Source organism: Ornithorhynchus anatinus, chromosome 9 (genome assembly GCF_004115215.2).
Source record: "Ornithorhynchus anatinus isolate Pmale09 chromosome 9, mOrnAna1.pri.v4, whole genome shotgun sequence".
NCBI classification, from domain to species: Eukaryota; Metazoa; Chordata; class Mammalia; order Monotremata; family Ornithorhynchidae; genus Ornithorhynchus; species Ornithorhynchus anatinus.
The window spans coordinates 35,581,903-35,606,257 of NC_041736.1; the positions used below are offsets into that span (position 1 = coordinate 35,581,903).

General features: G+C 39.4%; 1 protein-coding gene across 1 annotated transcript in view; it reads right to left on the bottom strand.

Annotated features, from left to right (window-relative positions):
- The window catches only part of LOC100081068 (CD2 associated protein), a 91,112-nt gene that overhangs the window by 10,358 nt on the left and 56,399 nt on the right, over nt 1-24,355 (bottom strand). The window contains 9 exon segments of the mRNA XM_029072194.2: nt 1,225-1,337; nt 11,241-11,383; nt 12,739-12,842; nt 12,844-12,902; nt 14,511-14,573; nt 15,893-15,929; nt 19,806-19,910; nt 22,478-22,572; nt 22,791-22,878. Of these exon segments, the coding sequence (XP_028928027.1) occupies nt 1,225-1,337; nt 11,241-11,383; nt 12,739-12,842; nt 12,844-12,902; nt 14,511-14,573; nt 15,893-15,929; nt 19,806-19,910; nt 22,478-22,572; nt 22,791-22,878 (807 nt within the window).

Below are 24,355 nucleotides of genomic sequence, written 5' to 3' on the forward strand. Positions count from 1 at the left end.
TATTTTTCAGGCAGTTCTTGTGTAGTCACCATGATGTGGCCAATGAGATATTGGAGGACCAAAGGGAGGATGGAACTCATTCGATGTGAAGTTGGCAGCTACACCAGCAATCAAGTCTTGTCTTAATGCAATATTTTTCTTAAAAGTGACAAATTTTCCAAAGTTAAAGGAACAGGAAATTCTTCATTTCCACTTCTCTCAGATCTAAGATAAGGATGAATGGATTGTCTTACTCTACTGTACGCCCAACCACTTAGTACAGTGCCCTGCAGACAATAAGCACTCCATAAATACCACTGATGGATAGTACCCTCTAGAAAAAACTTAGTATTCTTTCTCCCAATGAAATTTTTAGAGATTTTTGTATTTTCGGATGAAAATAGTTTCTTATTTGTAGTTTTGGTTGTCATATGCTGTCAAATCATCTCCGACCCACATTGACTCCATGGACACATCTCTCCCAGAATGCACCAACTGCATCTGCAATCATTCTGGCAGTTTATCCATAGAGGTGCTAGCATGAAACTATATTCACAAAACAAACCTCACCCATCTGCAAGGTAACTAATGGGTAGAACCACACTCAAAGTGGAATAGCTAAGGGGGGAAACAGAAGAGAGAAGAGGCCTTCTAGACTGTAAACTCGATTTGGACAGGGAATCTGTCTACCGATTCTGCTATAGTGAACTCTGCCAAGTGCTTAGTGCAGTGCTCTACACATAGTGGTCAATAAATATAATGTGATTGAAATGATAATTGTGGATATCAATCAATCAATTGCACCGCCAACTAGAATCAAAGTGACTTATTGAATTTTTGAAACCAATTAGTCTTTTATCCACTGAGTCTTTTCTTTTCTTCATTCCCTCTAATGAGCCAAGAGAAAGTTAAGAATTCTGCATTAACAATGCCTTGAGTTATCTTTGGGAAAAAAATTTTTTTTTTCCCCAAAAATAACTTTCTAACACCTTTATTTTCTGTGGAGATCTTTTTGCAAGTACATCATCTCTAATCTACCCCGCTAATTTGTAATCTTGAGGGCAGCAATTATGTCTACTAACAATGTTGAACTTGCCCAAATGCTTTGCACAATGTGCTCAATTTAATCAATTAAGTGTTCTGCACAGAAGTGATCAATTAACACTACCATCTGATTCATCTCCATTTTGAATGCCAAATGGATTCACCAAACAAGTGCCAGATTGATCGAGCCAAAGAACTCACAGAATTACTGCCGTTGAAGCGAATGGGCAATCTTCTCCGAGGCATCTTCGGTCTATCTGCAGTAAGATGGACTAAGTTTTCTGAGGAGCCTATTTCATCAAAATTTACAGCATCTACAGAAGAGGAAAATAAATACACACAGGTCATCTCATCTGCTTGGTGTGGTAGATTACAAACAGAAAACTGCCTTCCACTTTCAAAAACTTGAAATGAAAAGACAATCTACTCAAATGTGAACTGTGCTTTCCATATGCATTTGGAAAACGAAGATCATCTCTGAGAATGAAGTTGCTTCTTCCTACTAAAGATCAAATAATGGGATCTTGGCAACAAATGAGAAAAGCATCGTGGTCTAGTGAATAGAGCATGGGCCTGGGAGTCAGAAAGACCTGGGTTCTAATACCAGCTCTGCCACTTGCCTGCTTTGTGACTCTGGGCAAGTCACTTCACTTCTCTGTGTCTTAGTTACCTCATCTGTAAAAAAGGGATTAAGACTGTGAACCCCTTGTGTGACAGGGACTGTGTCCAAAATGACACAGTATCTACCTCAGTGTTTAGAAAAGTGCCTGGCACATAGTATGCACTTAAATACCACAAACACAAAAAAATTCCAATGGCTATTAATAACAAGGGGATGAAAGGCCCGTGGTAAGAGGCATACTCTTCAATGAGTGCTTTTGAATAAAATAAAGAACAGCATGAGAAATCTGAAACCTTGCCAAGCAATCCCTAAAAGAATGTAAGGAGCTAGAGGATTAACCTAAATAGTTTGTGAGGGTCAAACATAGCCTACTTTTTAATTGAGGCAAGATTCAAAATAAAAGAAAAGGGCCTACAGGTATTCATTAAACCTGCTCTAAGCCACAAGTATGTACCCCTTGGTTAATTGCCACTCTTTAAGGACTTGACTAAACCTTACATATGTAAAGCCTTTTACAGCAGAGATTATAAAATAGAATTTTGCTGAGTCAGGCCTAAAGATACTTTGAGCACTCTCTATTATGAATCCTAAAACAAATATTGGCCATGGTTCTGTGTACTATCTTCCCATTCGTGATCATCTCTAAATATTCACTGAGCAGCTCTTGCACTTGAATTTACACCCTATATTCACCCCCACCTCAGCCCCACAGAACTTATGTATGTAGCCCTAATTTATGCATTTACATTAATGTTTGTCTCCCCCTCTACACTATAAGCTCGCTGTGGGCAGGGAATATGTCTACCAACTCTATTATGTTGTACTCACACAAGAACCTAATACTGTGCAGAACATGAGCCTTCATGAGCCTTCATCATCCTTCATCATCATCCAACTTGACTGCTTTAATGGGAAATTGCTTGGCATCCCAAGTAGGGTGATCACAGAATTTTATCTTGACCCAATTCTACCATGGTTGGTTTGGGTTCAACTAGACACTAGGGTAGAAGCAAAGCTTGGTCCATCACTACCTCCTAAAAGGCCTCTCCGGGCCTGCCCAAGAACCATGTGAACTTGCCAACATGCCCTGTCTTCATGGGGTCTCCTGGTCTGCAAATGACCTGGGCTTTGGCTTGGACAGGTTATCTATTTAGCCTAAATCATGGACCCAAAACCCCTGAGTTGAGTCAGAAAAGGCCCCGTCCCCTAGCTAAGTGAACAGGATGACATTCAGTGGACATCTACCTTCAGTCCTTTGCAAATACTTAGCTCTTTTTGCCCCGCAATAGTTGATGCTGAAATAATTTAACTATACTGAAGTAATGTTCTTCCACTTTTTAGTCTAACCAATATTTTTTTTCTATTTTAATGAGTTTTGTGTAGTATTTCAGCTTTTGGAATACAAAAATAATTCACTGAATATTTTTCACATCTTGCTGTCTGTTGATGTTGATCATCTCCTTTAACCTTAAGTAATCAATACAGTCTAAAAGTACCAGGTGGTATCATTCAGAAGCAGCATGGCCGAGTGGAAAGAGTATGGGCCTGGGAGTCAGAAGACCTGGCTTCTAATCCTGGCTCAGCCAACTGCTTGTGGTATGACCTTGGCTAAGTCACTTAACTTCTCCATGCCTCAGTTTCCTCAACTCTAAAATGGGATCCAATACTTGTTCTCACTCTCACATGTGGGATAGGGACTGGGTCCAACATCTCCTGCTCTCGACTGTAAGTTCGCTGTGGGCAGGGAATGTGTCTGTTTATTGTTATAGTGTATTCTCCCAAGCATTTAGTAAAGTGCTTTGCACACAGTAAGCGCTCAAAAAATGCAACTGATTGACTGACTTGTACTACCATTTAGCATGGTGTTTGTCACATAGTTAGCACTTAAATATAATAATAGTAATGATAAAAATTTGAGGGGGTAGTAACTGGCTCCCATTTTCAGACCACTCTAGAGATAATATAAAAAACCTCGGTACACTTACTATAGATCTTTGAGGGCTATCAGAGATTATTTTTCCTGTCAAAAACCTTTCAACCAATCTTTATATACTGTCAATGTTAATAATGGAGTTTCTTTATCAATTGAAGATGCATGGGTATTTTTGAGAGACCCTTTGTCAAAAACGACAACTTGAAAGAAATCACTGTCAAGAAAAAAATAATAAAAGGTATACGTGTATACTATCACAGACACCTAATCCAGAGAACCTTAGATTTGGATGTGCATATATGCCTTTTTTTCCCCCTGAAAGTTATGTTCGGATCTAGAGGATAGATACCCAAAGGTGAGCTCGTTTTGGGCAGGGAATATGTCTCTTGTTGCTGCTGTACTGTACTCTCCTAAGAGCTTAGTACCGTGCTTTGCACACAGTAAGCGCTCAATAAATATGACACTGAATGAACTGTCATCGCTTTGCCCTTCCCTGTTATTCTGTGAATGAGACTTATGCTTGCTTCAAGCCCAGAATCGCTCTGAATGCCAACAACCTGCCAGGCCAACCAACCTCACACATTCCCTTCAGGTCCCTCTTAAATTTGGGGGCGAGTTCACCAAAGACGGAGTGGAGTGGCTGGTGCTGATGGTGCATTAGATATCACCATGCAAAAATGCTATATCCCAATAAACCACTATATTGGGAGAGAAGGTCTTACTATAGGATCACTTTTCAAACCTAGGGGAGAGGGTGAACGAATTATTTAGGAAGCCAATGGAGGGGAAGCTTCACAGGCTTATGGCAATCTTCATCAGAATCTGATGAAGGAGCAAATACTACATGTTTTAAATTCACAGACCGCTTTGACACCTTATTGAAAATCTTCATAACTTACTTTCCATTAAGGATCCATGGGAATTATTTTCAAATGCATATTTAAGCAACATTAGAGAGGAAAATTACCTGAGAAGAATATATGAAAAGATGAAAGAATAAAAATGAGGGAAGGAAAAATGGCAGAATGGGAACAGGGGAATGGATGACCAATACAATATGCTGTACTCATGCAAAATGTCCTTTATCTGACTCAATACTGACTACTGCAGTACGATTTAAACCCTCCCTACATCTTTCTTCCAAGTTCTTGAATTAGGAAAAGAAGAACAGCTAACTTGGTATGATCCAGATACTATTTGGCCTCGCTCTCTATTCGGCATTAAATCTTCAAATGTAAAAATTTAATCTATGCCATGTTAGAATTTACACATTCTCTGTCATTGCTGGCAATGTCAAAAAAAAAAAAACAAATTACATTGTCACTGTGCTACAGGAACTCCAAAATCTGAGGACCTAAGTCAGGAAATAAAAGAAAGGGATTCCAATCTGAATCAAGATTGGCATGAATAATTTCCAGGGGGTTTTTTTGGCTAAGAAAAAATTTTAAAAAATAAGAAAACCTATGCCTGCTAACATGGACTGAAGTTATTTTTGCCAATTTATAATTATAAAATAGAAATTTGATATACAATAGAAAATTAAAACAATGTCAGAGGAATTTGCTCTCTTACTAATGGTAAGCTGCAGAAAACGTATATGCATTTCTCATTCAATGTGAGAAACAGCTTTTTAAGAGTGCTTTTAAAAAAACTGCTTTAAAAAAAAAATATTCTCTACCTGCTAATGGTATTGGTGAGGATGCAGTCTCTCGTCAGCAATAATGGATGAAACTTGCCCTGAGATTTCAGGAGTGAGACCTTGTGTAGAGGAACTGAATCTACTGATAGTCCTTAGTACAGTCCTCTGCACATAGTAAGCGCTCAATAAATATCATTGATGATGATGCTGATGATGATGGAGGCCAGCAGAGTGCCATCTGCACTCTTTTCCTGCCAATCGTGTTCCTGCTGGGGCATGTAGTTTAATGAGGTATGCCCTGGGGGGGGGGGGGGGGCGCGGGGCGGTATACTGTCCATTTCTGGCTTAAGTGACTGAAACATAGTGCCGATGCTGTGCTGAGCTGAAGCACCAATACCAGGAAGGCAGTCAGGAAACTGGGTAGCCATTGCAATTTTTGCTGCATGCACTGAGTGGCCTACTGTTTTACAGGATGCTTGCACAGCTCACCCACTTCCCATAATATTGTGGGTGAACGCACTGGCCTGCTGTTTCATAGGACGCCTGTACAGCCCGTTCCATCTTCCAGAGCAGCAGCATGGCATAGTGGATAGAGCATGGGTCTGGGAGTCAGGTGGTTATTGGTTCTATTCCTGGCTCCGCCACTTGTCTGCTGTGTGAGTTTGAGTAAGTCACTTTACTTCTCTATGCCTCAATTCTCTCATCTATAAAATGGGGATTGAGACTGAGTCCCATGCCAGCCAGGGACTGTGTCCAACGCGATTTATTATCCCAGTACTTAGTACAGTGCCTGGCACATAGTAAGCACTTAACGAACACCATAATTATGATTACTATAACAATGTGGGTATACATACTGGCCTGCTGTTTTACAAGATGCCTGAGCAGCCCGTCCACTTCTCCAAATGCTACGGGTGAACACATTGGCCTACTGTTTTACAGGATGCCCACAAAACCCGTCCATTTCCCGTAATGCTGTGGGTGGTTGTTCAATAAGAAACTTTCACCATGAATGAATCTCCCTCTGCCCCCCAACTGGGACCCAGGTCTTGTGACTGCTCTTTACCTTAGGCCAACTGGTTAGACTAATACCTCACTTTCCCCATTTTCCCACTAAGAAGATCCTCAGATGGGAAGACTATTAAAGCCTTTAGAAGATTTTTCTTCCTTTTTCCTTAGTTACTCTGTATTTCTCAAGCTCCTGGTGCAGTGGGGGCTCAAATAAATGCTGCTGCTACTATTATCACCTCACAAAATAATTCTTCTCATTGTTAAATAGAATATTTTCAAATACTGCTACAGCCTTCCTTCTTCCCAAGCTGGTGATTGATTCACTGGCTAACTACACTTGCATGGTGTAGTGGATAAAGCACGGGCCTGGGAATCAGAAGATAAAGGGCTCTAATCCCGTCTCCACCACTTGTCTGCCATGTGACTCTGGGCAAGTCATTTAACTTTTCTGTATCTCCTGTAACTTTTTTAAAAAAAACTTGTATCTACATCAGTGCTTAGAAGAGTCCTTGGCACATAGTAAGTGCTGAACAAGTACCATAATTATTATTACCTGTCTGTGAGCAAGAAGATGGAAGTATAAGGAAGAGGTATAGGCCCACTTGGAAGTGCGGAAGTTTGCATTTTGCTGCAGTATTCCTTTGTGGCAATCTTCCAAATTATGTTAAAAGGAGTTTGGTTAGCAGGTAAAACTTCAATAGTTATAAGGAGATTTGTGCACGTATACAGATATATTTATATATATAACTAAATATTTACATGGATACCAACTTCTTTATATAACTCTTAAGGAGAAAATGCACAACTTAAAAAAGGTCACAAAGGATGCTTAATTTTTAAAAAACATTTGATGTGGTGAGATCTGCAATTTAGAATTCCTATGTACTACAGATTGGGGGTTCAAATGTTTTGATTAAATTGTAGCAAAATCCAGCCACAACTGTAAAGCAAAAATACCCCAAATCATTTTAGGACTTCAAGCAACTACTCTTCATATTCCTAATCTTTTAAAATATTTGAACAAAAAACGAGGTTGATGTTCTAAGAAAAAACACTTAAATGAAAACCAGAAATGTGAGCATATACAAATGGAAACAAGCATGAATTTAAAACACAACTGCAAAGAAAATAAAAAGTCATGTGCACCTAATTATCCCGAATACACTGTTTGGATTCTTTTATAGAATATTATCTTACCAAAATGGAGAGGGTAGGGTAATTTCCTGACACGTAAGAAGGGAAACATGGCAAACAGGATAGGAAACAAAATCTGGAAAGAAAAGTCAAGGATAGGAATGTCTAGGAAAAAGATTCTGAACCAAAAAAATTATTTTACAAAGCAGGAAAAAGAAACATTTGTAGGAAGTGCAGAATAGCTTCAATGATCAGCATGCTTGATATAATAAAATACCTGAACTTAAATAGGATGTGCAGTTAATCATCTAAGTTTCAAGAAAGGAAAATGACTGTGCAAATCCATCTCAATAGACACTATACTAGAGGTTGAAAGGAAGGTGGTCTAGTAAACCATGACATTTGATGTATTTTCTTTAGAAAATGGAATCTGTATATGCAGATTACTGATGTTTTGTGCATTCTGTAAATAAAATTCCAGTGTTCGGTGCACTCCTCCACTTGTTGCATTAAAAGTGGGATATGCATTTTAAGGATTTTGCCCACTTGAAATCAAAATAAACATTTCACCTGTGTTGTACATGAGTCTTCAAAATTAAAACTGAAAGAAAATCCAAACTTTTAAGTCTTAGATTTTAGCCTGACTTTTAGAAACTTTATTATTATTATTATTCTCAAATTTCATGTTCTGTTTAGGTTTAATTATAATATACAGCCATATGGACAGCATATTATTTTTGATATTCTGCTGTGTGACCTTGGACAAGTCACTACTTCTCTGGGCCTCAACTTCCTCATCTGTAAAATGGGAATTCAATATCTGTTTTCCCTCCTACTTACAATGCGAGCCCCATGTGGAACCTGATGATCTTGTATCACCCTGGGTGCTGAGTACAGTGCTTGGCACATTGCAAGCATTTAAATACCACAATTATCATCAATCTTACACTCTTCCAAATAGAAACTGGAAATCATTTAGATGCACCCCACCAGAATTCAACATACTTCTGGTGACAATTTTGTTCCTTTGTCTCAGTACTTCCAGTAACAACTTCCCCCAACTCAACCTACACAAGGAGGAAGAATAAGGCAGGATCCTTTGCCCTCAAGGTACTAAAATTTCCTTACTTTAAAAGAATACTTAAAAGCAATCTCATATCTGTTTTAAAAAAAAAAAGTACCTGTTGGTAGCATCTATCCTATGAACTCCTTCAAGCTATTCAGAATCAGGCAGTGGGCTTTAATGCACTACCAAAACCTAAAAAAAAATTATGCCTGCAGGCTTGAATCCTGACATCACAGCATGCAATCAACTAACTGCATAATGGATGTTTGCCATAGTCTCAAGGTGTTTTTTGTTTTTCTTAATGAGGCTATTTTCTTTTAAGTAGAGCAACCTGTTCTTTTAGGGCATCTTTTGGGCCTTGAGGACTAATTTCTATTATCAGAGCACAATTCAGCCACAGGCTGCTATCAACCTTTAGTGCTCCATTCCCATCTCCCCTCAGCATCCTCTCTCCCCCGTCCTGCTAATGGCTTAATGTTGGAGAATATTTGTTTGTATCCACCCCAGCGTTTAGTACAGTGTCTGGCACGCAGTAAGTGCTTAACAAAAACCACAATATACATAGATCAGGTTGGGGCTTAAGAAAAAGAGAAGGGAGCAAACTTTGGGAAGAAACCCTTCTCTTCCAGCAACTGTCATGACTCTCTGTCATGGACCATTTTGAAGGACTTGGACTGGGCTTCAATCCCTACCTCCACGACAAAATGGGATTGGAAGTCCTTCAAGAAAAGGGGGCATGGAGGAAGGTGAGAAAACAGTGCTTGGACTTTGCCACTCCACCAAGCCCCCAAAGCCATGCACTCTCCTAAGCAAATCCTAGCCTCAGTTCCCAGCCAGAGTGCGCCTCGCTAAATCTGGGCTGTTCTCTCTTATGAGCAAATTTTTTTTTCATTTGTTTGAACCCACTTGTGAAGCAGTGCAGCTCAATAGCTGGAGCACAGGCTTGGGAGTCAGAAGGACCTGGGTTCTAATCCCAGCTCTGCCACATGTCTGCTGTGTGACTTTGAGCAAATCAATTCACTTCTCTGGGCCTAAATTACCTCATCTGTAAAATGGGGATCAAGACCATGAGCCCCATGTGGGACAGGAACTGTGTCCAATCGAATTAACTTGTATCTACCCCTGTGCTTAGAACAGTACTTGGAACACAGTAAGGGCTTAAGAAGTATCATAATAATGATTATTATTCTTAATCTGCAAAACTCTGCCAAAAACCTTAATGAACTTTTATGTTTTTTCCAAAGACGAGTATGGAATATGATGTAACTCTGAGAATATACAGATTGCCATGCAGGTTACTGTTAATCAATCATATTTATTGATTGCTTACTGTGTGCAGAGCACTGTACTAAGCATTTCGAAGAAGCAGCATGGTCTAGTGGAAGGAAGACGGGTTAGGAGTCAGAGGAGGTGGGTTCTAAATCTGACTCTGCCAAATGCTTGCTGTGTGACCTTGGGAAAGTCACAACTTCTCTGTGTCTCAGTTCTCCTGTTCTCTCTCCTACCTAGACTGTGAGCCCCTCACAGGACAGGGACTGGGTCCTACCTAATTAACTTTGCTCTATCCCAGCTATTAGAACAGAGTTTGACACATAATAAGGGCTTAACAAATGCCAAAAAAACCCTGCTATGAGCAAACTATACCAGAAGAGGTAAAAGGAACCATTTTAAGGCTATGCGTCATAACAAGGGGTACAGAGATAATGCCTTCTACTTATGAACTATTAAAAAAGTAGCACACATGAATATCTTGTATGCTAATAAGTTAGGGTTGCCCCCTCCTTAAAAAAAAGGGCATTAATTTACATTTATTACACCCAAATTCCAATTTAGTTATCTAATCTTTTATCTTTATCCATCAAGTCTTTGTTCAGTAACTCATTTCACAAACTGCAATAAGGAACCAGAACCCCATATTTAACAACAGGGAACTGCTTAATGTGGTTATTTAATGACTTGGAATGTAACTTCCTTCTATACTTGTTTAATTTGTAGGCAATGGCTCAGAGTCAATATGTCCAAGTTCCTAATCAGAAGTGTGTGAAACAGCGTGGCCTAGTGGATAGAGCACGGGACCTGGGAGTCAGCCTAATTCCAGCTCCACCACTTGTCGGCTGTGTGACCTTGGGCAAGTCATTTCATTTCCTCTGTGCCTCAGTTCCCTGATCTGTAAAATGGGGATTAAGACTGAGAGCCCCATGTGGGACAGGGACTGGGTCCAACCTGATTATCCTGTGCCTACTCCAGTGCTTAAAACAGTGCTTGGCAAATAGTAAGCACTTAAACACCACTATTATTTATTATTTATTACGTGTGGACCGTTCTGGCAGCAACAATTTTAAATGTACTTCAATAACATTACTTTGAGTAAACATATTACTTTTATCTTTTCAATGCAAAATAGCCCTGCAAATGTTTGATCAACATCTTTTCTAGTTTTGTGTTAAAATTGTCCCCATTAGGGAAGCTCATCTGAAGGATTTTCAACTGCACACAATCCATGACAAAGTGGTGTTTCAGTTCCCCATGGGAGGAAAGACAAAACAAGAATCTATGAAGGAACATAGAGCGTATAATATAATGAAAGTTTAGTGGCCTGAAAGAGTTGATTTACCTCACTAAATAACATAACTTAAATACCAAGAAACGACTTCGTATCAGGAAATTCTAAACTTTAAGATTACATAGAATTATAATTAACAGGATCTCTGATTTCTGAAAAGCAACTGCATACAAAGATACTTTTAATTTAAATGAAAACTATTCTCCCAGATCTCTTAATCACAGAATTATAACCCAATATTTTACTTACCTATTTCTTTAGAGTGCCTTATTGCAAGTGAATCTAGCTCTACTGATTTTGGTCTAAGTGGTAACTGTTCAGACTCTAACTTTGGTTTCAATAATGGCTCAAATTCAGACTTTGGCCGAATGGCGGAAACTTCTCCGTTCACCCTGAAATGCCAAAAACAAATATCCAATAGTCACTTATACACATAAAGGGAAATGAATCCTCAAACTCTTGAGTTCCTAATTTAATGAATAATGGAACTAACATCCTTAAATTCTGCATAAAACCAGGTTGTATACTGCTAGTCCCTACCCAGGCATTCAAGAGCTTGTTGTTAGCAAAATTTGGAGTCTGCCCACTGCTATTCAATAGGGATGTTTCAATATTCTCCAGCAAATTCCTACTGTCCCCACACAAACATATATTCTTGGAGTTCATGCACAACTTTAATTCAGGGTGGTATCATGGCTTAGCAGAATGTGCACAGGCTTATCAATCAAGAGCCTTTTTTTTTTTTAATGGGATTTGTTAAGTGCTATCTATGTGCCAGGCACTGAACTGAGCACTAGGGTGAATATGAGCGAATCGGGTTGAATGTAGTCTTTGGGACTTTAATCCAAACCATGCAAAGCCCAACCTGAAAGGAGTGTCTGGTGTGTTGAGACTGTAAAGTAAGGTCAATGTGGGCAGGGAATGTGTCCATTAATTGTCATGTTGTACTCTCCCAAGCACTTAGTACAATCTTCTACACACAATAAGCACTCAGTAAATACGACAGAACGAAACTGAGTGTGGGCACAGGGGGCTGGATGGGCTAATCCATGGCTAATGGGCTAATGTACTGATTACTCAAAACTGGATAGGAAGGTAATGGAGTATTAAATAAGAATATTCAAAACTGTGGTTGGCCACGGAAACCTGCACTTTAAAAAAACACCTCCACTATTAAAATGCCACCAGTTAACTGGTGGAATTCACATTTCACTCACTAAAAAATTTGTCTTGTCTAGCCCTTCGAAAACACAAATAGTATTCCTTCTCCAGCAATGCTGAATAACACTTCAATGACTGATTGACTTCTCCATGACTACGGTACATTTCTTTGCAAATTTATTGTCCCTTTCCTTATTTTCTTGTTTTTGTTGGGGCTTTTTCTAAAACTTCGTATGTGAATCCTCAGTGTTGTCTATCTTTGATATTAAAATGGAAATTGTTCAGGTGTGAAACTAGTGAGAGATACCAGCTTTTATGAGAATCTAGGAGATTTATTCCTGCCCCAGAAAGCTACTCTGCATACCACCTTTTGTATCCTATGATAGGTTAATCATAACGACAAATGTAGAAATACGCTGAATAAAACAAAAGAGATGATAATTTTGTCGCTGACCAAACATTTACACACAGGATGGGATAGAACAGAACAGTGTAAAAGGTTCACTTTTAAATCATGTTCTTTCCAAATGACAGTGATGCCCCAGGAGACAATATATTTTCAAGACAAAAATAAATTGGGACTTACTTGGAAAACGGGGGAGGTGGAACTGGTTTTTCTGGGCCACCTTGGGGCATTATCCCCACAGATCTCAAATTATTGGCTTTGTTGAGAGGAATGGGTTTCTTGGGGTGGTACCTGAGGAGCAGCTGGTTTCAAAGGCTTCTGCTCCCACAGATGGTCTTTTCGGTCTGCCGAGAAAAATCATATGAAAATATGGCAAGCTATATAGGTTGTCAAGCAGAACATCCATTTTAAAGCAGTTAGAAATGTTTAATATAAGATCACTGATGGGAATCGGAATCTAGGTTTTTTAAATGCTTTCAATAGTCTCAAAATAAATATCTAAAAATAATTCCTTTCTTGGATGCATATAACCTGCTGAAGAATTTTAGGTAGAACCGTGAGAGTTCCTCTAATGCCAACCTACTCACTGTACCTCGATCTCATCAATCTCACCGCCGACTCCTTGCCCTCCACCTTCCTTTGTCCTGGAGCTCTCTTTCCCCCTTCATGGTTGACAGACCACCATACTCCTCCATTCTCAAAGCTTATTAAAATCATATCTCCTCCAAGAGGCCTTCCCCAACTAAATCCCCATTTCGCCAATTTCCTCTCCCTTCTGAGTCACCTATGCACTTGGATCTGTGCTCTTTAAGCACTTGCTATTCACCTCACCCTCAACTCCACAGCACTTATTTACATATCTAGAATTCATTTATATTAATCCTCCCCCTCTAAACTGTAAGCTCCTTGAGAGCAGGGAATGTGTCTACCACTCTGTTACACTGTGCTCTCCCAAGAGTTTAGTACAGTGCTCTGCATATGTAAACATTCAGTAAATATGACTAATTGATAGTTGGCCAGTAATTAACACAGTGCCTTTGATAGAGAATAAATGGTGGTTGTATCTGAGAAGGTATACTTGATATTCCAAAATATAACACAAAGCATCTGGCAAAATTCAAAATAATAATGATTGTTCCTATCACAGAATCTTCACCGATGAATACCCCTAAGTCAACCACTTAGTACAGTGCTCTGCACATAGTAAGCACTCAATAAATACAATTGAATGATAGCAAAAGAGATAATGGAGATGTTAGGTTAAAGAGAAGTAATTGAGGCTTTCTTAGAACCTTTTTACTGATGTGACAATATTCATTTTTAACACTGGGTGGCACCAAATGATTTCCAATCCTACAACCATGTGGAACTGTGAATACTGGCACAATCTCGGAAATTCTGAATTTAGGCTTATCAGCCTTCCTTATATGGCTGGATACACTATATTTTCATGGCAGATATGCATCCTTAATTTATTACATTAATGTCTGGCTCCCCCTCTATAGTGCAAGCTCACTGTAGGCAGGGAATGTGCCTACAAACTATTACTCTCCAAAGCGCTTAGTACAGTGCTCTGCACATGGCGCTCAATAAACACCATCGATTGATTGACCACAAGACAGATTTCAACTTTACAACTTTACAATGTTCCACTTTAAAATCACCCACAAAAATCATATAGTCTACCTTTAAAAGATTATAAAAGCTAAAAACAAATTGGTATGTGTAAATCATTGCACCTGTCAAAAAAAACTAGCAATCATTATGCCATTTGTCTCACCCAACTTCCTTGAACCCAAGGAAATTCACATTATTATACCCTGGTCACTCTTTCTCTTGCCTCAACTAATGGTGAAAGAAAAAAAATGTACTTTTAAAATACTGTTCTTTCTAGGAAAATCCTTAAGCATATGTATACAGAGAAAGTGCAAGACAGATTAAAGTGGACAGACCTTTTTCTTCTGGCCTGGAAGGAAGATATTTTTTCTCTGCAATTGGTGGTTCAGGTTTTGGAGCTGTAATGAAAAACACAAAAATCACAACTGTTTAGTCACTCAACTACAAGTTCTGTGCCATTCTACATTGTAAGAAAGACTAATGTTCAGTATGCAGGTGATTTCTTTTAAAATCACATGCATCCCTCTACGTTTAGGTTTCGGCTCTGCTCATGTGCTGTGGCTAATTCCCTCACTACTCTCAAAATCCAGATTCCATATTCTCCAAGGACTGCAATGCTTCTTTGCAGCACAGATCCCCCAATTCAGTCAGTCATATTTATTGAGTGCTTACTTTGTGCAGAGCATTGTACCAAGGGCTTGGGAGAGTACACTATAACAATATAACGCATTTCCTGCCCACAGTGGCTTCATGGTCTAGATAGGGAAGAGACAAGTTTATATACTACAGTTGTAGCAAGTGTAATTGTAGCAAGTGTAACTTCTATTCATGGCCTAAGAAAAGGAGTCCTGAGACCTGAAAAAAGTGCCTTCGTGGGAGAAGCTACAACTCTCATGCGATAACTTGTCTTCAATATTGTTTCATGTTTTTATTATTTCATATCTCCCGATGTGCCTGTCACCAACTTTTCCCCATACTTAGAAACCATACCTAATTCTCATCCATGTATTTTTTCCCAACAGTTGCCCACAATGGACACTTAATACTAGAGAAGCAGTAAGGCCTAGTGGATACAGCACTCGCCTAAGATCCAGAAGGACCTGGGTTCTTATTCCAGCTTTTTCACTTGTCTGATGTGTGAGCTTAGGCAAGGCACTTAACTTCTCTGTGCCTCAGTTTCCTCCTCTGTAACATGGGATGAAGACTGTGAGCTCTACGTGGGACAGGGACTATGTCCAACCCAATCATCTTGTATCTACCCCAGTGCTTAGAACAGTGCATGGCACATAGTAAGTGCTTAACAAATACCATCATCATCATTATTATTATTGCTACTACTCCTCTGCAATGAATTCCCCGGGGTTAAAATAAAAGCAACATTTCTAAATGCTCTACTTTATGAGGATTGTGGAGAGCTACAAATGTATTGCTCTTTTGTGTGGTGGACGTAATACATGATAGACCCATATTACACAGATCGATAAACATGGTAAACACTGCATTGGGATGGGACAAATCTTGAAGGAAAGGAAGCTACTCTTTTTAATAATTAATTTAATGATTTGTTCATATTCACAAACACTTTGTGGGCTTTTTATTGATTATATGGTACTTTTGTGAATGGAAGGCCTTCTGAATTTAAAAAGCATGTAACCATACATTTCCTTCCCTGCTCCTTATGTTTGACTGAAATTAGCTTGCCGTATTTCTTACTTACCTGAGCTCTTGGCAGGAGGTGGTGGCTTCTTTGGTTTCTGTAAAAATGATAATTACAAAATTAAGTCTTACTTTTTCTAAGTACTAAGTACCAAATACTCCCAAAAATGATCTATGAAGTGGGGGTGGGAGGAGGCTCAATCATTTAAAGGTATTTCCTGAACACTTAGAGTAGTCAGGAGAGGTCAACCCAGTCCACATAGAGCTTACAGTCTACAGGGGGAGACAGACATTAAAACAGTATGTTGGAACGTGTAAGTTTGGGGAGTAGGGGAGTGCTTGACAAAATGGTGTGGAGATGAGGTAATGAGGACATAAATTACTACTCTTTGCTATTATTTGTTTTTCTTTCATTTTTGGCAGTTATTTTTTCCACTCTGTCCACATTGAGCTTACAGTCTAGAAGGGGAAAAAGACATTAATGTAAATTACAGGTATGTATATAAGTGCTTGTCTGCTGTGTGATCTTGGGCAAGTCACTGAACTTCTCTGTGCCTCCGTGACCTCATCTGTGGGACTGTGTTCAACCTGATTTTCTTGAATCTACCCCGAGTTTTAGTAGTGCCTGGCACATAGTAAGTGCTTCACAAATATCATAATTAAAAAAAGAAAAAAAAATATTCCTAAATGTGCAGATACCATCTCATGGTGGGCTTTTCCCTCCCTTACTTTTCACACTGACGGCTATTCCCACTGATCACAAACTATGACTAAGTGCCATTAGATCACTTTCGAACTATTTCTTATTACTTAGAACATGAGCTTCTCTATTGCTTTAAATGATTCCCACCATGAGACATTAAGATCTGCTAGGTCTCTCGGTCAAATACTGGCAATTAAGTTTTGGAAGCTGAACCTAATTAAAAATGAATGTTTCAAATCTACTTAAAAAAAGAACCCCTACAACATCTATTCACGAGATGGCATTTTAGCTAATTTTCTAGTGAAAAAATGAGAATCTATTTTTCCTTCTTTTTATCTCAGGAGAGATAAAGCTAGTTAAAATTGTCTCTCTATTAGCCTCTCAAGTATTTGAAAGCAGTTAATAAACCATTTCACAGCCTTGTCTCCAAGCTAAAATTATTTCCATTCCTCTAAGGTCCTGTTGTGAAACTCTTTGATCCCTAGATCGTTTTGAGGACTTCCTCTGCATACCTTAAAACGTATTAATTCTTTCAAGTTTTGGAACTCAGACTCGAGTTAGTGTTCTAATGGAGATCTGAAAAAAGTCTGATAGACTAGTAATAATTATAATAATAGTATTTAACTACTTACCCCAAACACTATGGTAGACAAGATAATCAGGTCAGACACAGTCCCTGCCCCAAATGGGGCTCACAGTCTTAAGTAGGAGGGAAAACACATAATTCACATTTTATAGATGAGAAAGCTGAGGCACAAAAGGTTAAGTGCCTTGCACACAACAGGCAAACGGCAGAGCTGGGATTAGAACCCAGGTCCCCTGACTCCCCCTGCTTCTTTCCACTAAGTCACGTGCTTTCCATAAGAGGATTACTTCAAATTCCTCCATGTTCTACTTCTAAGACAAAACTAGTAACATATCAGTATTTTAATGAACACAGTGCTGACTGAGGTTCAACTAATAATTCACTCTGATCCCTAGCTATTTTCCTGTCACAATGCTCAACCTAGGAGAGAGATTTAAGAGAATGCAAAAGCCCACCTGAGCAGCAAACCTATACCCTCTTTTTTTATGGTATTTGTTAAGTGCCTGTATGTCAGACCCTGTAGTAAGAGCTGGGGTAGATAGAAAATTCTCCTCCGATTAGAATGTGAGCCCATCATTGGGCAGGGATTGTCTCTATCTGTTGCTGAATTGTACATTCCAAGTGCTTAGAACAGTGCTCTGAACATAGTAAGCACTCAATAAATACTACTGAATGAATGAATGAATGAATGAATAGAGCAATGTCCTAAGCCCTTGGGAGAGTATAATAGAACAATAAACATCATATTACCTACTCAGAATGAGCTCACAGTCTAGAGGAAGCTAGAAAACCTTTGCTTCAACAGTAGAAATATTCACCAGGCAAGACCCTTGAAAATCTTCTTGTGACACGAATTATTAAAAAAGTCATTATCAATTAAGCCCCTGGCAGGCAGGGACTGCATCTACCAACTCTGCCGTACTATATTTTCCCAAGTGTCGGGTGAATTGATTGACTGATGTATGTTCTTCGGAAGGATAATAAGAGAAGTAGGACAGTCTAGTGGAAAGAGCACAGGTCTAAGTTCTGATCCCAGCTCTTCCACTTGCCTGCTGTTTGACCTTGGGCAAGTAACTTAACTTCTCTATGCCTCAGTTTCCTCACTTGCAAAATGTTCTCCCTCCTATGTAGACCATGAGCCCTATGTGGTAAAGGGATATGTCCAACCTAACTTGTATCTATCTCAAAGCTTGAACAGTGCTTAGTACAGTGCTGGGAATATAATAAATGCTTAAATATCATAAGAAAAAAACTCCCCATAACACATAATAAGTGCTTAAATGCCACTACTCATACTATTAATACTAATATGGTATTAGGAGCCTATGTCACAACACTGTATTAAGCACTGGAAAAAAATAAAAATGAGAATTTAGACATGGTCTTGGGTCACTGGGACTGAAAAACTAAGAGTAAACGGGGGGATAGATATGGTGTCAGATGCAAGAGATGATAAAATAACAGAAATGTAAAAATAATGTAAAAGAAAAGGTCCAGACTCCCACGAGTTTGGTAGGTAGTAGTAAAGGGGTCCAGTAGGTGCCTCAAGTTGAAGAAACAGTCCAGTTATAACCACAGCTCCCCAGTGATCTAAAATTGGTAATGGCCTCACAGAGCTGCTACTTTAACTTGAAAATAAAATTAATGATATAAAAAATATTCTTAAAAAATGAGAAATGGAAGGGGCATTAGTCATTCCAAACTTTTGTTGTTCAAAATATTTAAAATGTCGACAAATTCCTGTTTGAAACCTGATTCTCTGGTTTTAGAAGGATGAGGAACTTCAGCTCTTTGGGATTACAGGCCTTCGCAAAATACCATTCATTCATTCGACTGTATTTTTTGAGCACTTACTGTGTGCAAAGCACTTGGGAGAATACAATATAATAATGAACAGACATTTCCTATCCTCAACGAGCTTACAGTGTAGAGACACTGATCAAATTATCAGTTCAGTGTAGTTTACTGCACCTCTGCCCACTTTTTCTTGCCCAAAATATGGGAGGATTGAGCTCATTAGCATTCACATTCACTTCCCCCAGTAACAATATGAAGCATGATCTGTCAATATCTGATCCCAGTGGTCCACATTTAAGACTTCCAAGAGAGCTGATGCTCAGCTATAGAGTTCAGGGCTACATAAAAAGGTCTTCAAAAGTTTTTTCATCAAAGTTCTCAGGGACGACGGTCTCCAACCACTTTCAGCAGCCCAGGCCCACTCCCCTCAAAGTGAGTCATATAGGGCAGAGCGGTTGGGAAGTGGTGATGGGGGTGGGGGAAGCACAGGGCAAGAAGAACAAAGTGGCCTAGTGGATAAAGCACAGGCCTGGGAGTCAGAAGGACCTGAGTTCTAAACCCAGCTCTGCCCTTTATCTGCTGTGTGGCCTTGGAAAAGTCACTTCACTTCGGCACGTACTACACTTCTCTGGGCCTCAATTCCCTCATCTGTAAAATGGGGATTGAGATGGTGAGCCCCATGTGGGACGTAGACTGCGTCCAACCTGATTACTTTGTATTTACCCCAGAGCTTAGAACAGTGCTGGCACATGGTAAGCACTTAAATACCATTTTTAAAAAAATCAAATGAAATCAAAACCAAACCATCTCATTTGGGAATTAAGTTGTTAGCAGGAGATGTGTGGCATTTTGAATAATTAAAAGGAAGAAATGAAACATCTGGCTTACTGGAAAGTCCTTATCCTGTTCATTTATCTGAGCAGCGAAGTTGTCTGGGAACACTCCTTCTTTACCGTTAAGTTCTCCTTTCCACCATCCTAGTTCTCCAGTGTCCTGTCACAAAAAACAGCATAATTATCTTGCTCAATATTATGAACAAACACATGCAACAATAAGCTCCTTGTGGGCAGGGAACATATCTACCAAATCTGTTGTACTGTACCCTCCCAAGCGCTTAGTACAGTGCTCTGCACAGAAAAGGCATGCAGTAAATCCCATTGACAGACTGATCTCGACAGAAAGAAGGGAAATGAACCCATATTTTTATTAAGTTCTAAAAAGTTCATGAAATTGTAGAGAAGGGGCTGGGGAATGTCCTAAACAGTTGGACTTAGTAAAAAGAGAATTTTACTCTACTCAGCACCAATACCACTAGTTCATAAGTTTAAATCAGGTAGGCCTTTTAGAATATGCAGAAAGTGGGGCAAGGATTATTTAAGATTTATTTACTTATTGTATTTTCTATATTTTCAAAAATAGGAGGTGGGCAGAGGTACAATCAATGACACTGGAGTGGTAATTTGAGCAAGATTTGCCAACATCTGTGGCCCATGTAATCCCCAAGAGCTGAATTTCCTCACCCCTCTAAAACACAGATAATTTATTTCTCAGTGTGTTTTCTACATTTTCAAAAGAGCAAGTCCACCAAACTAAATTGGAAGAGCTAGTGAGAATCAAAAATAGGAAGAGGGTAAAGACTACTGAACAAGTGCTTAAACAGCACTCAGTTACCAAAATAGCTTGATTTTCAAAATTTCAAAAACAAATACCACGGAGTTTAGAAAACACTTAAACATGGTAGAATATGAATTGGAAAACCTTATGGAAATGGTCTAGTCTAAGTGCCATCTGGAAAGACTGTGAAATCATTCATTGATATATTCAGTACTTTTAAAAACAAGGGACTAGCAGTTTTAAATAAAATACCATGGGCTGCCAGAACCTGAAAATTCTATAGAGGTTGCCTTGTCTACTCCTTGACTCCAGGCAGGCAGGAATGTATAAAAATTCAAATGTTTAACTGATTCTACTGCAACTAATTACACCGAACACCTAGTACAGGGCTCTGCACACAGTTATAATAATAATAATGTGCCAGGCACTGTACAGTAGGCATGCAGTACTATCGACTAATTTTGTTGGATTCCCCTTCTTTTCAAGGATCAACCGACTTGGTTTTGTAAGAATACATAGGCAAGTTGTGAAAGCCACGTTAGGTTTAGGATTCAAAAATTCCCATGGACCTGAATAAATATTTCAAAAGATGGGGAAAAAATCTGTCCCACTGTATTACTCTTCTTGTTTTACTAATTGCCTTAATCTTTCAACTGTTTGTTCCAGCATCCTACATCCTACATCCTCTTCAGCACCCAATTCTTGCTCTCCCAATCAGTCCATCAGTGGTATTTCTTGAGTATTTACTGTGTGCAAAGTACTGTACTGTTTCTGAGAGCACGATAAAAGAGAGTTGGTGGACATGATTCCTGCCCACAATAACCTTGCAGTCTAGACAGCGGGACTGACATCAAATTATGTTACAGAAAGGGGAAATGGCAAAAGGTAAATTTATGTACCTAAATGCTTATGGGGCTGGGGGGGCGGGGGTGTGTGTGAGGTGAATATCAAATGCTTCGGGGGTAGAGATTCAAGTGCAAGGATAATATAGGAGGGGAGAAAAGGTGAGGGGAAGTAGGGGACTCGGTCAGGGAAGGCCTCTTGCAGATGTGATTTTAGGAGGGTTCTGAAGGTGGGGAGAGGGGTGATCTGTCTGATATATGAAGCGGTGGAGGGAGAAGGAGCTCTGGGCCAGAGGGAGGAAGCGGGAAAGAAGTCGGCGGCAAGATACATGAGATCAAGGAACTGAGTAGGTTGGTGTTAGAGGAGTGAAGTGTGCAGGCTGGGGTGCAGGGCAAAATCAGCAAGGTAAGGGAGGGGACAGGGAACTGACTTGGTACCTTAAAGCCGATGGTACAGAGTTTGTTTTTGATGAGTGAGGAGATATGAACTGAATTTTTTTTTGTAAAACGATGTGGGCAACAGAGTGAAGTAAGGAGTGAAATGAGGAAAGACAGGAGGCAGGAAAGTCAGCGAGGAGGTTGATGCCGTAGTGAGGGCATGATACAATAACTGCTTGGATTAGCAGGACAGCAGTTTAGACGGAAGGAAAAGGATGCTGCAACGAAAGAACCTAAGGACTTGATGGCAGACTGAGTATGTGGGTCGAATGTGTGTCGAGGATAATGTCAAGGACTTGTGAGATGGGCAGGATGGTGGTGCTGTCTTCAGTGATGAGACAGTCAGGGGAGGGCAGGGTTCTGCTTTGGCCATGCTTAAGTTTAAGATGACAGTGTGATATCTAAGGTGAAGTGTCCTGGAGGCAAGAGGAAATGTGAGAGTGCAGAGAAGTGGATTCCTCATGATGTTCTTTCTCTCCCAATCTACTTTTCTCCTTCTAGAATTCTCTTATCATTCTTTCCCCAGTAAGCTGTTCCTCACCTCTTCTATACCTTCAATCCATTTTACCCCAATCTTGTTTTGGTTTCTTTGGCTCCTCTCCATTCTTTCGTTGGAGAGAAACTAGGCCACCAACGCTCAGTGGCTAAAGAACTGAAATGCCTTACCTTGCTAATTAGGTGGATGATTTCGCCCTCTTTAAAACTAAGTTCATCTTCATTTGTACTTTCATAGGGAAATAATGTTCTGCAATATTCCTTAGCTGAAATAAAGATGTTTTTTTAAATTACTTTTGGGTTTATGTTTTATTGTAATGATTCATAGAAACAGGCTTCTACTTTGATTTTTGATTTAAGCATTTAAATGTTTACTTGTTTACTATAATCATATCTGTATAAAACAGGTCAAAATATAATTTTTATTATGTTTCAAAAGTTCAGCAAATGGCAAAACCAAAGCAAAGAAAATGCATTAGATTACCTTTGGGTTTACTGTCAGTTTCGGCTTTTGCTATTTCTGCAACTTGCGACTGTGTTGATTTGGTTGCCAATGGATGAGGATGTAGCGGCTAGAGAAAGTGGAACATTTCAACAACTGATGAAGGAAACTTGAAAGCTTTTGCAATTAATTATCCACCTCAAATACTTTTTCCAAACAGGGGCTGCACAATATAATAGAACCTAAGTACCTAGTCCCCAAAGGACTGGATGCACTGACTAGACCTTCCCTTCCAGACTGTAAACATGTCGTAGGGAGGGAACGAGTCTGTTAACAAATACCATTAAAAAAACAGATTTAAGTGCTTACTATGTGCCAAGCATTGTTCTACACAAGCTAATTAGGTTGAACACAGACCCTGTCCCTGCTGAGTGTTCTAAAGGTGTTTAAATAGCTCTAAAATATGAGAGAATAAGACCATGCACCAAGACGGCATCAACGTGCACTAGAATACAAGCTCCTTGATGGCAGGGAGCACGTCCTCCAACTCCACTGTACTCCCCAAGTGCTTAGTACAGTGCTCTACACATAGTAAATGCTCAACAAACACCACTGAGTTGATTACATCTCTGACAAATTAAAAAAATACAAATTAAAAACAAATTAAAAAATTTTACATTTTAATTTTAGAGAAGGAAGGAAAAATGGAAGAGAGAAGTTTCCTGGCACTCCAGTGAGGCAGAAAGACTTATTTTTATATTAGAAAGTCATGGTATTGTTATGCTGCTGACTGGTGTTCAATTTCTTATACACAGTGATCCTATCTTTTCTACCGTATTTACATATGTACATATTGGTCCTTAACCACCTTAACAATTCATGAACTTTATTTTCCCTCCCTAAATATTCTACCCAGTACTTGTCCTCCCTGAAAGTATTCCCTAGTAACAACCACTTTGAGAGTCCATGATCTTATGCAACCTCCTCTTTGGCTCAGCTGTACACTTAATAAGTGGGTTCCATTTTGTTGTTCTGGGTCATGGGTCCAACAGGAAACAACGCAGGACCCAAAATCAAGTCCTATATTGTTGAGATGTGGTGCTCGCTTTCCAGCCTAAAAACCCCCGGGTTCTTTGCCCTTTATACTCAGTCAGTTCTGCATTAAGGGGTGCTTTCATAACACATTACGGATAGTGAGTGACAGCAAGATTAGGGAAGATTAGCAGTCTAGTGTCAAAACATCTAGGTGCTTGTGGACGATGATGGACCAAGAATATATAAACATTCCTTCATGCGGACCTGAACTCTCCCAAGCGCTTAATACAGTGTTCTGCACATAACAGGTGCTCAATAAATAAGACTGACTCTTCAAGAATGCTTCTGCCTTAGCGGAGAGCTGGCTTTTTGACGGCATTAGGTTAACAATAGGGGGTAGACTGTTCCAAGAGAGTTTCCAATACTAATGAATAGAACCGAGACTGACATCAAGAAAATCAAAAGTCTGCAGCAGTCGATCCATCTAAGGTATTTACTCAGTACTTGCTCTGTGTCGAGTACTGCACAAGGCACTTGGGAGAGTACAAAACAATAGTAGTAATCATACTTTT